The sequence below is a fragment of the Ursus americanus genome, chromosome 21, assembly GCF_024610735.1.
Source record: "Ursus americanus isolate L20-20 chromosome 21, mUrsAme1.1.p, whole genome shotgun sequence".
Classification (NCBI taxonomy): Eukaryota; Metazoa; Chordata; class Mammalia; order Carnivora; family Ursidae; genus Ursus; species Ursus americanus.
Window position 1 is genome coordinate 11,617,878 of NC_142147.1, and position 15,379 is coordinate 11,633,256.

The following is a 15,379-nucleotide window of genomic DNA, read 5'->3' on the forward strand; positions in this document are numbered from 1 at the left end:
CTCCGTGTCAGTTCAAGGAGTGAAGGAGAGTGAAGATCTCATTGTAGGGCTGCATACGAGGTATTCGATTATGATTTCTAGCTAAGTCATGCCGAACTCAGATTATATTATAATGAAACTTCTTTTTTTCACTAAGCATTTTCTAACAGGTTAAAACTACAAACAAACAAAAAACCGAAGAACAGTTCATGAGTCTCAGAATTATTGATCGCAGCAACTGTAGTAGTTTCCCTGTTGTTAATGCCGTTTCTGTATAATGACCCCCTTTGCTCAATCATCCCGTCATGTGCCACCGTATCATTGGGATTAGGGCCTCAGCTTCTCCTACAGAGGGAATCAGTAGTGGTACCAGTGAAAACAATAGTAGTATTAACCGTGCCGTGCTTTTTCTCCTGAAGACTCACAGTCCTCACCCTCAGGCAGCCACGTTGGAGAGGAGGAGAGGTGCCATCAGCAATGGCATTGTTAACATGTGAGCTTCGTGGCTGCCTTCTCGAAGGTGTGCCTACTGACCCCTCGTCTTACTGTAAAGTAAGGTATGCCTGTTTAGCCGAACCAGCACTCTCCGTGTGACGCAGTGAGTTAGCTTCCTTCTATCTTACCTCTGTGTTTTCTAGAGCAACAGCATAGGGCAGTGGAAAAAGGAGGACTCTTGCAGTCCAAAACCCTGTTCTCTTCAGGGAGCCACTGAGCTGCTCTGACCTTTCAGTTCCCTCTCGTGTAAAATCAGAATGATACCAACCTTACATTATAGAGTAATTTTAACACTTAATGAGGATATATGTGTAAGTGCTTTGTAAATTATGCTGATCATTTCTGAGTTATTTTTACTGTTTAACTAGCTCTCTGGCCCTGGCCCGGCCTTGTTCAGGAGGCTCCTCTGCCGTCATTAAAATAACCAAATCCATAGCCCTATTCATCTTGGAGCATAACACGTGGAGTTGCCCATGTGAGAAGCAGCTTAATTGCAAATCAACTGGGGTTGCTATATGACAGAATGCCAGTGGGCACTGTTCCCATTGTGTTGAATAAATGTTACCCCTGGAAACACAATGTCAGTACTGAAATCAACGCATAAAATTCCCAGCACTGGCCTTTGAAACTTCTGATTTGGGGCTCATATTTGACACTACTGTTTGTTTTCTCGGTGTACGTTTTCATACATAAGGCAGATGTTTCTCTATTAGCACTCTTTCAAGATCTTTTGTTGATCTTGGTTTCTGTTGCTCTGGAGAACAATTGCCTTCCAGAAGCTCCCTAAAGTAAATGTATATACGTCATTAGCCTGTATTTAGAATGGGTGCAAGCCAAGACTAGTCTCTCAGTTTGGTGACCGTCTTTGCTGGTATTTACATGTGATGTGATCACGAACAGAAAGAAACTTAATTTTATGTATGCAGATATGAGGGACAGGTGGGTATGAATGTAAGGCTCTGGTACCTTCTGCCCATGTCAAATGAGCTAAATCCTTCCCAAAAAGCCAGCCAGGAAAACATATGATACCATTTGCAATGGTAGAATGTTGCACGCTGTTCTTCTGTAATTATAATGGCCTGATCTGTGTGGGGTGGGTGCGTCTTGCTTACCAGTCATTAATCTACTGAATCTTGGTATCCGCGGTCCATCTTGAGGAGCAGCAGTACTTGGCTGGATGAGTAGGACTTTGATTTCATTGTAATCAGGATAGCTTTGTTAAAATTCTGCTGCTCAGTGGTGCCTGAGGATTCTGGGAAGAGGAGGTTTTTCTCCCCCCACCACCACCCCCTTTTTTTTTCTCTTGCATGGGGGGTTTTTCTCTCTTCCATCCCCTAGGTTACTATTTATGCTCTCCCTTGATCTCCTGCTTGTCCCTTTATTTCTCCACATTGTGAAAGTTTCTTTCTGTGTGACCAGGAGTCTGTTTAGCAGACCATATTGTGAGTGAAGGGCCAGCGTTTGTTGCCTGATTTTGGCAATGCTGGGCAGTCAGCTGGGATGTAATTAAGACTCTGAGAACAGGCTGTCTTCTCCACGGGAAGGGCATGTTAGATGGTGCTGGGATTTGGGGCTGTCAGTTTGGCCAAGGCTGGAGACAGAGAGCTAGGGACAGAGATATTTCCTTTCATTTATAATCCCTTTATGTACAGTGTATGCACTTGGCGAAGTTTACATATAACCTAGTGGCTAGAGCTCACAAGCCAACGCAGTGAAATTAGCATATGTTACATGTATATTTTAGTGATATTTTAAAGCAAGTGCATATTTCCAAAGTGAATTATGCATGGATGACAGCAATAGGGTTGTGTTGCGTTGGGTGTCAAATCCCACAACTTTTTGTCGAGACTGTGGATTTTACACTAAAAAGGCAGAAAGACTAAACGAAGTAAAACAGTTTTAATTTTTAACAGTTTGGTTCGGCCCGAGGAGCCAGGCTGTGACAGATATAACTGACATTTGAATAATTGGATTAATTTAGAGAAGGGCAAATCCAGTTTTGACGGTTGTGCTTGTGTGTACGTCTTCTTTTTCTTTTTCTTTTTTCTTTGAGGAGATGGAGTTGTGTGGCTTAGAGACGCACTCTCTGTGATGCCGAGCAAAGCTGGAGGAAACTCCACAAAATTTATAACATTGTCATCTGGTTATTTTGTTTCCCAATGCATGCGTGTGTATGCGTGTCCATTCACATGGCAGTAAGCATTCTTCCTGTTTTGTGTAGAAGAAAGCCACAGTGTGTACTTTATTTGGCCGTGTCGGTGACCTGTATATCACGTATACCAGCACATTATAGGTGTTCTTGGTAACTAAATAAATACAGCTGGAGGAAAATGTTCCCCACTTCATAGGCCATCTAGAAAATGTGCAGACAAGCAAACTCACTATGACACTGGCAAGCCCTTTTCATACCTCTGTCATTGTGTTAGAAAATATCACAGCACAGCAGTGGAAGCCACCTAATTTGGTATCTGGGGTATCAGTAGCCAAATTCCACATGGCTGAGTCCTCAGCCCTAAATTTCTTCAGGTTTCTGTGGCTATTTGAGCTTCTTGTGTGAAGATCACCTCCGCAATTTGAGATCAAGAGGCCAAATATGACACCACGATACCTTCCCCCCACGCCTTTAGAAATTCTCTTAATTAAATAGGCCACCTAAAATCAGCACTCTGAGACTAGAACTTATGGCAGGCAGTCTTGAATTGTGGCTCTGGGCCGGCTCTAAGAGCCTTTTCCCCAGCAGGACATTAATAGACGTTAACACTCGGGCAAGAAGTGTTGATGTGTGGTTTATAATGTTAGCACCCAGTTAGGCGGGTATAACACATGCTGTAGGAATCTTGTACCAACACACGCGTGTGTTGGGTCAGATTAATGAGAACCATAAAAGGAGAGACATTCCGCTCAAGCTGGGGACTTCATCCCATCCTTCCTTTACCAAACAAACCTGGTGCCCAGCTGCGTGGAAATGTCCTGGTTGGACATTTTTTTTCCGGTATTAGCATAAAGAGGATGTTTGAAAGTTCTGTTTTGCCCTGTTGTTATGTGATCGAGGAGCCCCATGTGTTAGTCAAGACTTCACATTAAAACTCCTTTTCATCCAGTGCCATTCAGGCTGAGAGGAAAGGAAACTTCGGCGAGGCTACCTGACTGCCAGGCACACATTATTATTTCCCTCCCTCGGCTTTACCCAGCTCTTCTTCAAGTGTTTCTGAATGGTTCTGAGACACTTTCTGGTTTACTTTGTAAATGGGGCAGTGAAGCATTCTTGTCTCTTGACTGGCTCTCCTTAGAGGATTCTCAAAGCCTTTTAAAATTGTGTGTTTTTCTGGGGCAGCCTTGAAAGTCCCAGGAGTGGAGTTGCCATCTGTCCTTTATATTAAAAGAATCTTCTGTATTGTATACCTGATGTGCTTGTCCCAGAGATAGATGTTGTTAATTAAAGGACAGCATTTGTCCTTTATGTGAAATAAATCTTCTCTCTTGCCTGAAGAACAGTTGTGCAAGCTTTAGGACACTCTGCCTGGAGTTCCGGTGTTCGCTGAAGGTCCACGGCCCAGCGTCATTCATTCAGCCTTCACTAGAGATCAGACGTGTGGAATAGGGAAGTACTTTGGTTTTTTGCTTGTTTTCTTGTTAATTTCATCTACCGAGCTTGCTGCCTTTTGTAGAGGTGAATGCGAGTGAATGTAATGTACAGTTAATGGTAACTTGTGGCTCTTTTGTGGAGGTTACAAATAGCAAGTTCCCAGTCTCACCCACTGCGTCTGTCTGGGGCAGATATGACGGCCCTCCTGTCCTCCCGTGCCACCTCTTCACTTTGCTACTACAGAGTCTCTGTTTCTTTACCCTCGGCCCCAGGGAAAAGAATAATGCAAACATCTGCCCACAGCAAACCGAGCCAGAGTTCTGTCAGATCATAGAAGACGTACAGGGGAGAGAAAGCACCTCCCTTCACCTCCTGGATCTCTGTCTCAAGAAGCCCAGAAAATGGTGTAGATTTGTAATCTGGAAAAGCAGTGAGGGTACTGCGGCTCTGAATTACTGTGTAACAGCCTGGTCCTGTCAGGCATGGAGAAGGAGGGCGGCCAGGGCCTTGTCAGGGCCTCGCTCCGAGGAAAGATCACACCAGCAGAGACTGTTGACTGAGGGCCACTTCTGGGGCAGAGGAGGCGAGAGGGACCCACTGTCCTTTTTCTCAGTGGGAAAGGCCTGGAATTGGCTGTGCCGGAGTGAGGAGAGTAGTGGACTGGCCCATGATATTCTGATGATGGAATAGTCCAAACCGAAGGTCAAGTTTAACATACGGTGTTTCACCTTCCAAAGAGGAATCACATTAGATATAATTCTCCATCATCCATTTTTTTTCCCCCTGGTAATCATACAGACGAGGAACTGAGCAGGTGGCAGGAGAGAGTGAGGCGGGCTCAGATGGAAAGCCGGCGGGCGTGGCAGCAGCCGTGACACACAGGCCAGCGCCTACACTGTCTGCAAGGACGGCCGCTTCTCGCCCACAGCCAGTCGCTGCTTTGTGGGGATGGGAGAAATTCCGGGATTCTTCAGTAGAAGCTGTGGGTGTGAAACTTTCGGCGTTTTCAATGCCGGCAGGTACTTCGCTGTTTTCAGGCAGTACAGGCCAGAGAAAGCTCATCTGTAGTAAAGATGTGCTTTGTGGGCGGCTCGTGTGCACACACTGGTACACCCAGTAGAGGGACAGCATCAAAGTGGGGGATATTCCAAATAATAAGCAGACGATGTGGAAACCTTTTTTAAAAATAGAAGGAAACATCTTCAAACAACGATTAATATTTTGGGGTATTTGCCTTTGAGTCTTTGTCTACTGCATATGCCTTTTATATGCATGTTTTTTAAAGTAATTACAACTCTAGGAGCCTGCGTTTTTCACTTCCCGTTATAGGCAGTTTCCTTATAGAATTTATAATGGCCACAGCAACAGTCCACCAAGGAAGTGTATCCCCATATGCAGAATCATTCCCCTGTTGTTGGGCATTTAAGTTGCTCTTGACTTGACAGCAGGGTAAGTAGTGTTGCAATCACCTATTTGCTTGTGCCACTTTTTCCTTATTTTGGATTATTTCCTCGGAATCCGAAGGACGGCTAAGTCAAAAGATAAGCATGTTTTTATGGCTTTCATATATATTGCCAGAGAGCTTTCCAGGAGTGTTGTACCAGTTTACGCTACAATCGGCAAAATAGGAGTAAACAGGCTTTCAACATAACCTTGCCAGCATTATCATCTTAATACAGACCCCCCTCCCCAATTGGTAGGTGAAAACGGGACTTCCACTTTTTTTGAATTTACATGTATTTGAGATTTTCCCATAAATCTGTTGACTAATTGTATGTATTCATAGAACATCTGTATTCACTGAGGCCAAATTTTGTCGAGGTTTTGTTTGCTTTTTACGTGTGTATTTTTTTTCCCAAGTTCCCTCTGTTAACAATTGATAAGTAATCCGGGAAGAGCCTCCTTGGCAAGGCCCTCCTCCAGGGGACCCCCTATCTCCGCACTGCTGCAGCTGCTACTTTTAACTGTGCATTAACTTGGAGTCGGGCCAGGGCCCAAGCAGGATCCCCTTCCTGAAGAGGGGCTCTTGTGTGTCTGGTGAACCACAAGCTCAGGGCTGTATCTGCCAATATGTTTTTGGCAGAGCCATCTAATAAAATCCCATCCGCACCGTTCTGTGAAATGCAGTCACAAATTTGGAGGATGATTACCTGATGCCATTTCTTTATAACAGCTAATCTCCAGGTCTTAGGTGGTTTTTGTCCACTGTCTCCAACCCCCCTCCCCCGCCCCGTCCCTCCTTCCGCACTCTGCCTGGTGCATGTTCTCATTGCAGTGTAGATGATCTATAATCTGAGTTTCTTGCAGCATGGTCTAACAGAAAGGGCACGAGTCAGTAATACGGACACAGGGGTTCTGTAATTGGCTCTGCCCTTCGTTTAACGATAGCGCAACGAGAACTTAACGAGTGCTGAAATACTTCTTAGCATTCTAGATATATTATTGAATCTCCGTCACGCCCCTCTCAGATAGGAAGTGTTATTACACCCATAGAGGGGAGGAGACCGCAGCTCAGCGAGATGCAGCATGCTTCATTCTTCTGAACTAAAGTCAGTTTTTTGTTCCTCAACCTTTAAGTCTCCCCCGCGGCAAAATAGAACCACTTTGCTTTACCTCCCAGGGATGGCCTGGGACTAAAACGATGTCATGTGCACCTTAAGTTGCACTGAGTATGGAAATCCAGGACATGTCATAAATTGTAGATATTATCTAGTGCATGCCTCTCTGGACCTCTGCTTCTTCGCTCATAAAATGTAGGTGCTGCACCAGATTCTTTTCACAGGTTACTTCCAGCGATCCCATTTCTTCATTGGCTACAGACTCCGCTCTTGGTGGAAAAAAAGCCCGCGATCCCCAGGGCGGGTGTGCATCCTGCATAGGGAGTCAGCTCTGCCTTCCAGGGCATCTGCCTCTATGAGCCTTTTCTTTTTTTTCTCCTGGGATGGAGGTGCGAACTCTTAAAAAGTAGGAGTTTTACTCTTTGGTATGTACAGAAAGTGCAAGGAGATTCTCGTCATGGGGGAGTGGAGATACCCAGATGCACCGGCCACTTTCAGGCCATATGGAACTGCTTGGTTTGGCTTCGAGGATATTGTGTCCTCTTAAATATAAATGTGGGGGTAGACCTTATTTCACTTTCTCCTCCTACCTTACCCTCAGGTGGGAACTTAATTAGCCAAGGTGGTTAATAGAGAAAGAGAGGCATGGAGTCAGCTCCACACAGAAATGCATTCAGGCTTAATTTCATACATATCTTTTTTTTTTTTTTTTTCAAATAAGGATCCAGGATCCCATATGGCACTTAGCCTCCTAAACAAAGATCATCAGCCCTAGACGAGAAGCAGGTGGCCTGGCACAGAGAGCAGAGGTTATTTTTGCCGCTGGGCTCCTGCCATTTCAGAGTTTAATAGTGGCAAGGCGGCACAGCAGGAGACTGACCCCAGATGCTCTCCCTTTGGTGGGGATGGAGCAGTCCCACCTCCTCTGCGGGGAGTAAATTTGATCAAATCTAGGTCACAGTTACACTCCCAGAAAAGTCTCTGTCTAAACTTCTTCCCGTTTGCTACTTAATGACTACTTCCAAATCTGATTCACTGAGAGTGAAGGAACGGCCTTAATTGTTCACCTATCCTGGTGTCTCTTTCACGCCTGTGATGATGAGGATGATGCTATCCTGGCATTTTCTTTTAGGTCAGCCCTTGGGCAACAGGTCGAAAAGACGTAGTTTTAAGGATGGTGTTATAGACTAGAAGTTTGGAACCCTTGCTTGTGCTTCCGGCTCTGTCTCTCCCTAGGGTTCAGCTTCCCTGTTTATAACCTGAAGAGGAATTTCAAATTTAAATGCAGGCAACAAAGATGAATAAGAAGGAAAGAGAAGGGAGAGGGGTAGTAATCGGAAAGGAGCATAAGAGAACTTTGAGGATGGCGGTGGAGATTTTAATTGATGAGTCTAGCCAATTACTTCTCTGCAGAATGTGGACCCAATGTGGTTACAGTTTCAAGAAAAACCAGAAATTTGGATGTTTTTATAAAATCTCAAGATATGTAGATTTGTGACCCCTCTTTGGTCGAACAGAGCACCGGTTTGTGATCCCCAAACTGGGGCCTTCTTAAACCTCCCCTGAGGATCATTTCAGCTCCAGCATTGAACGATTCCGGCTTGCAGTGAGGCCTTGAACAACAGCAACAAAAACTTGCTTACCTCTCCATTTTGTTCCCCTGTAAAATGTTGATCATTCATAACTAATCTTTACCGGGATTTGGTGAGGAGCACGAGGTACCCCGTACAAAACCGCTTTGAAATATAAATAAATGGCATGTAAACACAAGTCCCTATGACCTTCATTATTATTATTTTAAAGAACTGCTTACATTTTTAGAATTACCACCGTTGAGCATTGAAGCACTGAGCTTTTCAAGGATGGCTGATAAAAACATCAACAATTCACCAGGAGTAAATTGCGTGCCTGCAAATGAACATGCAGACTTTTCATTATCCTTGGAGGGGACTGTCTCTCTGTGGTGTGTGACAAAAAGAAGAGGCGGTTCATTTGTACAGCTGCTCATATAGATTGCAAACACTCTGGGAGCCGAAGTCCAAGGTATGGCAGTAGCATATAAGGAAATGAAGCTGACGCTTGTCACACGCACTCGCTCCCTGGGGATGGGAATGTTCCAGCCTCGTCGCTGACATTTTGTGAACAAGCAGCCTGTATTGGATGGTGATAAATGGATTATCTTAAATGTCATTCTGCACTGTTTTAGAGTTGCAAGGAGAGTTTTGATATTGAGTTGTTGGTTAGTATATTCTGCACCAATCCTTTATGATGAAATAATCTCTTCAAGTTACATCCAGAAATGTCAAAGTTGCTTATTTCTTCAATCACCCGTAGCAGTTTCTATTACGAGATATGCAGAGAAGATTGTGTAATAATGTCAAACTATTTATAGCGCCGTTTCCTAGGAATCGCGACTCTCCTGGAGTTGTTTGTGTCTTTAATACTAGAGATTTGTTTTTATATTTATACAGATTTTTCTGTTTCTAAATTGACTTCAGCTGAGGATGCTTTACTAGTTTTTTTTCTAGGAAGTACATTTAAAGATTGACAGTTAACAGTCAGAAACTGAAACGAAGGCCAGTCTAACCCTTTTTAAATACAGAGATTCACTTCATTTGGTTTTAAATATTCTAATTGTGCGTGTGTGTGTGTGTTTGTGTTACAGCTGTGTCCTAAACATTATATGGGTGTTGTAATCATAACACATTTTAAAACTGCTGTTTATTTAGGGTAAAGCAGTATCTAATACTTTGGCAAAAGAAGTTTTATTATTTCATGCTAAGGTGATACGTTATTACATCTTTAGTATTTCTTTTAAATTCCGGGTTTAATAACATTATTAGTGTTACACAGAATATAGTCATTTGTATAAAGATTTGGTCCAGTGGGTTCATATGGAAATATGCACAAAATAGATTTTGAAAGCATGTCTCAAATTTTACTTGGCAAAGTTATTCTAAATACTGGCTTTCCTTGCGAAAGACAATCTCTTTCTAGACACAGATATTGAGATTATTTAATTTTTCTGTACACAGTGACTCCCTTCAGACCCTCTCTACTAATCTTACCCCCATCGTTTCTTCTCCACAGCCCTTTAAAAAAAAAAAAAGGCATGTGATGTGTATTTAAAAAAATCAAAACAGTATACATAACATTAAGTTAAATCATATAAAATTACTATTTTTGTTGATCAGAATAGTCACATATCAGCAATTTTGTACGGCTCTTCCTAACAGCTAATACTTCTATCACGCTGATAGTTTACTGTATGCCAGACACGTGCTGGATGGATATTAATTTATTCATTGATAATAGTAACCCTATGAGTAGGTACTATTATTACCCCAACTTACAGATGAAAAAGCTGAGGTGCAGGTTGATTTAAATAATGGTTAGAACCAGCAGCCTACGTCCAGCATCTGCACACAACCATTACTCTGTATTGCCTCTCCAGAAAAGCAGACCTCCTTTGACTGCCCCAGCAAACGTGTGGCTCTGCCCTGTGAAAAGTAATGTAATCAGCTTGGCGTGTATCCTGTTGGATCGGCCTCTTACGTACTTGCACGCATGTATATATTACCCATAAAAATATATGGTATTATTTTGCTCTTTTCTTTCTTTTTTTCTTTCCTATGCAGTGTCTTATCCTCCTTTCATCCCTTTCTCATCCATTCCTTCTTTCCCTCTTTTTCTTTTTTGTAAAATGGTATAATCCCTACAGTTCAACTTGTGTTTATTTACTATAAACTGACCTAGAAAGCTACTCATGTTTGTATGTCGAAATCTAATTAGCTCCTTTTGACTGTCCCACGATATTTCATAATGTGGATGGCATATCATCCCACTTCATTTAACTACCTTGGTCTTGAGGACTGTGTTGTTTTTTTTTTTCCCTATCACAAACCATATTGTAGTGAATGTACTTTTTCATGCGTCTTGGTGTTTATCAGACTATTTCTGTAGCCTAGATCCCAAGAAATGGTACGAGTAGATTAAATGTATGCACATTTAGGATTTTAATAACTGTTAAATAGCTCTCCTTTAGAACTGCACCAGTTTACATTCCCATCAACTGTGTATGAAGAATTGGTATCAATTTATCACTCTGATTATTTTATTTTTGCCACTATGATAGGTGAAAAACTTTGTCTCGTGGTTCTGATTTGCATTTTACTGATTACTGGTGAGCATCTTTTCACATTATTATTGAACATTTTACTTTTTCTTCTCATATCGTCTGTTCATATCCTTTACACATTTTCTATTAAGTTATTTATCTTTCTCTTTTTGATTTGCAGTTTTTATATGTTCTGTATATTAATTCTGTTCTTTGATTTATATTTTTGCCTAATTAGCAAAATTAAATATTTTGAAATATAGGGCTTGCTCCCCTCCCGTTGTCCTTTTTAAGTAATTTTGTTGCTCTTCTCACGCCTGTTTCTTCCAAATGAACTTTAGAATCAGGTGGTCAGATTCCATTTAAGAAATCCTGTTGGCATTTTTATTAGAAGTGCATTGAATTCATAGATTTCTATGTTAGAGAACTTTAAGAAACCTGTTTCCTCATGCGTTGAAGTGATGTGTCTCTTCATTTGCTTATGTCCTCTTTTGCATCTTTAGGTAGAGTTTTTAAAATTGTTCTTCACATCCTTTTACATGTATTTCTAGGTATTTTAGAGGGTTTGTTGTGATTGTAATGGAATTAAAACAATTTGTAGGCAGCTGCTGAGTTTTTATATTTGTTTCATTACCTTATTAAACTCTTTTCATAGTTCTAGTAGTTTTTTTCAGTTGATTTCCTTGGAATTTCTGGGTAAGGAATGATAGAACATAAGGTAATGATGATGTTGCCCTTTTCATTCCAACACAGATACTTTTTTATTTTTATCTTCCTTCCTGTCTTAGCTGAGATTTTCAGCACAGTGTTGTATAATAATAGGGTTAGTAGGCATCTTTACATTTTTTCAGTTGTTACTGAGGACAGTTCTGATATTTCACAAGTCAGTTTGAGATTTGCTGAGATTTCTGGTAAATACTTTTTATCAAGTGAAGGAATTTTTATTCTCATTAATGCATATTGCACTCAATCAGATCCTGATTTTTTAGGGGGGAGGTTGTCTACTGAGATGACCATGTGGTTTTTTTCCCTCTAATTTGTAAATGTGATATATTACATGATTAGATTTTATACTGTTGAACCATCCTTGCAGTCCTGGAAACTTGATCGTGATGTCATACACAGATGGACTTGATCTGCTGGTATTTTATTTACTGCTTTCATATCCACTTTCATAGGTGAGAATTCCCTACAGAGGTCTTTTCCCTGTAGAGACCACAATTAACAGGTCTTAGTAGACTTCATCCATCCTTACCTTTTCTGTGAAGTTGACCCTTTTGAAGTTTCTCCAAGGCTTGATTGGCTTTTGGCTATTTTAGCATTGAGACTTGCGTGCCATGTCCCTCACATTTTTGAACTTTATTTCTATTTAAATCTTTCCAGAGAAAAAGCATGAGTTTGCTCTTTCAACTTTTGTGCTCATGCCTCGCAAGCTTCTTTTTGGGGAGAGAGTATGAATATTTCAGTGAAGTATAATGCTGCACCTTTATGAAACCTGTAATTGCCCCCTTTTCATTTGGCAAGTATAAATTTTCCTCTTCATTCTTTGCCCATTGAAGCTGTAGGTTTCTTTAGTCCTAATTTATACCAAATGTTCCCCTAGAAATAGGCACTCACTGTATTACAGTGACAAACACCTGGTCTGGAGAAGACAATATTATGTCATTTTTGCAAGAATGTCAAGTATGTGGCATGCCCACCAGCACTCCCCCTTCTCCTGCCCATGGCAGATGTCGCTAATCTTACTGCATTTTTCCCTCCTCAACTCCTATGGTGTCTTTTCAGCACAGTGCACTGAACAGCTACCACCAGTCGATTGACACTTGGAATGTAGATGAAACCTCTTGCTGTCCCTAGTGTCGTGGGAAGGGCATAGCGCCAAAGCCAGGAGTCCTGGGTCACTGCAATGCCTAGTCCTCGTTTCCACCACAGTCCAGTGAAGAGATTAAGCTGGGTGATCTCTGTGGATCTTCTGTTTTGAACCTTTTCTGACTCAGTTTACAGATGCTCCTTCAACACTGTTGCAGGACCCCAAATTTATATATTTTCAGGATTTGTAAATCTCTGCTTAAGGGCACATTTGGAATTGCGATGCCACCAGTTTGCTGTTTTCTTGTTCAGTTATATGCTTTTGAAATTCTAAATACCTCTGCTCTTCAGCTAATTCTATTTTTGTTGCTCAACACTTTCTCCTGCTTTTAAAATTAATGAATGCTCATGGTAGAAAATTTGAAAACTATATAACAGTATAAGAAAAAGATGAAGATTACCTGTAATTCTACCACCCTGAATTGTTAACATCTGGTGTATGATTAGGAAGATTTCCGTTTTAAAAGTTTTTGTACTCTTTTTCACAGAATATTATTTTTTGATCATTTTCTCATTAATTACATTTCATTCAAGAATAATTTACCTCAAAATATACAATAATGTGTTTAACCATATCTCTTTTTTCACTTTTTTTTTTAGAGTGGGGGGAGGGGCAGCAGGAGAGGGAGAATCGTAAGCAGGCTCCAGGCCCTGGCATCAAACCCCACTTGGGACTTGATCTCACGACCCTGAGATCATGACCTGAGCCAAAATCAAGAATCGGATGCTTAAGTGACTGAGCCACCCAAGCGCCCCTCTTTTTTCACTTTTAAATATCATAATAGATGTCTAATCTTTGAGCCCTTATTGAATACATTTCTAGATATGGAATTACAAGGTGAAGCAAAGTGTACATTTTAAATTCGTAACAAATCATAGTACTTGATAAATGTGTGTGCAATGAGTGTTTGTGTAAAACATTACCAATCTAATATTCAGAAAGATTGGTCCCAGTTTACATTTTCACCAACAGGTTTTGAGAATGCCTCTCCCTTTTCGTGTCTGGGAACATGGAATATTACCATTTAAAAAAAAAAATCTTGAGGCACCTGGGTTGCTCAATCCATTAAGCAGCTGCCTTTGGCTCAGGTTGTGATCCCGGGGTCCTGGGATCGAGCCCCACATTGGGCTCCCTTTCCCTCTGCCCCTGACTTGTGCTTGCTGTCTGTCTCTGTGCTCTCTCTCTCTCCCCCTCGCCTCTCTCTCAAATAAAGAAATAAAATCTTTAAAAAATAAAAATAAATCTGCCAAATTTATGGGCGACAAGTTACATCTCATTTCATTTCTTTGTCACTACTGTGGTTGGACATTTTTCATGTTTCCATGCTTTTCTTGTTTCCTGGCTGTGCGTGGATGTGTGAATTTCTTGTGTCTTCTGCCATTTCCCTCCCTTCTTTTGAGGCATAGTTGTTGTTAATAGCTACAAAGCTGCCAACTCATCCTCAAGGTGTTGCAACCTCATTTACAATTATAACTAATGTTAGGGACACGATCCCAACATGGAGGTAAGAAGAGAACTAAGAAGTGTTTGCATCTACCATGACTTTGCCGTCACTAACTGCTTTCCTAGGTTCCATCCTAAAATTAAGAAGTGCTGACCTCCTAGCTAACGCTTTTGGTAATTTCTGAAGCTTTTTGGATGCTTTGCCCCTTTCCCACTGACCTTCAGTCTGCCCTCTCCTTGGAGCCATTTGCTTCCACAGGGAGTCCGAAGCCAGAGCATGCTGGCTCAGCGCGTCTCCTCTCTGGACTTGAAAACCTGGCTTCCTGGCTTCCGACGCTCACCAGCAGAAGGCCGCTCATGGCTCTTCAGGCCAGGGATCTGCTGGTCTCCGCTCTGTGCGTGCCCTTCTCGAGTCAGGCTGTGAAGACGATCGAACCAGTCCCACCCTTAAGTCTAGAAGAACTGGTTAATCATGAAGCGAAACCACACGACTTTGCTCTTTTCTGTTGTGACTCCTAATTATTTCTGGCGAGCATCCCTCGATTTATTCCTCCTCCTTCTAACTTGATGCTATCGAGGTTGTTTCATCAAACAATTGTGAAATTAGTCCCCGATCTCTGTGTGCTGGCGAGGCTACTTAACGAGACTTTTGCTACCTGGAAACCAGAGGGGCTGAACAGAGAGGCCCGCTTATGCGTTTGTCATGTTCCATACTTGTCACACGGGTCACACGCTCCATCCGGGCTCCCAGCTGAGGGGGCTGGCATGAAGGAAGAGGGCCCGAGGCCCAGTGCACACTGCCCTCGCCAAACTGGGAGACTGCTTGCCCTCAGTGGGCACCTTTATCTCATTTGCCCAAAGGTGCTGGAAGGACTTGCCGCCTTGATCAGCAGTTTGTATGACTTACCAAGTGCTTCTCCTTCCAAGCAGGTTAGGATCCGCAAAGCCGTCTGTCAACCCTTTCGTTTGTAAATCCAGAGTAGCATCGAGCAGCTCCTGGAGGTATAGTCTGTTGGGGGACACACTTTTGCTCTTGTACTTCGGTTTGTTCTTATCGTAAGTCTAAATGGAAAGTTCTTAAGTGGAGAAATGGTTGTAGTTAAATAGCTCAGTGTACAACGTTTTCTTTCTTGTTGCAACATAGTTGGGTTTTTCCCCCTAAAGGAAGCGTAACTGGTACAGGATGAGATGCAAAAACCACTTTCTGATACACGCCAGAATTACAGAATTCTAAATTCCCGCAGATTTATGCTAGACACAAGTCTAAAGAGCGTGGCCAGTTTTCCTCACAGAGAGATAATATGGGTTCTGCACAGTATTTCAGGCCTAAC

General features: G+C 42.1%; 1 protein-coding gene across 4 annotated transcripts in view; it reads left to right on the forward strand.

The window, feature by feature from the left end:
* Positions 1-15,379, forward strand: part of FTO (FTO alpha-ketoglutarate dependent dioxygenase) — a 369,186-nt gene that overhangs the window by 242,555 nt on the left and 111,252 nt on the right. The window contains exon 9 of one of the 4 annotated variants that reach the window (XM_087870428.1): positions 1-15,379. This exon is cut by the window's right edge and continues 46,770 nt beyond it. The exons of the other annotated variants lie outside the window; for them this stretch is intronic. Within the exon in view, the coding sequence (XP_087726554.1) occupies positions 1-85 (85 nt within the window). The 3' untranslated portion in view covers positions 86-15,379. 4 annotated transcript variants of the gene reach the window in all.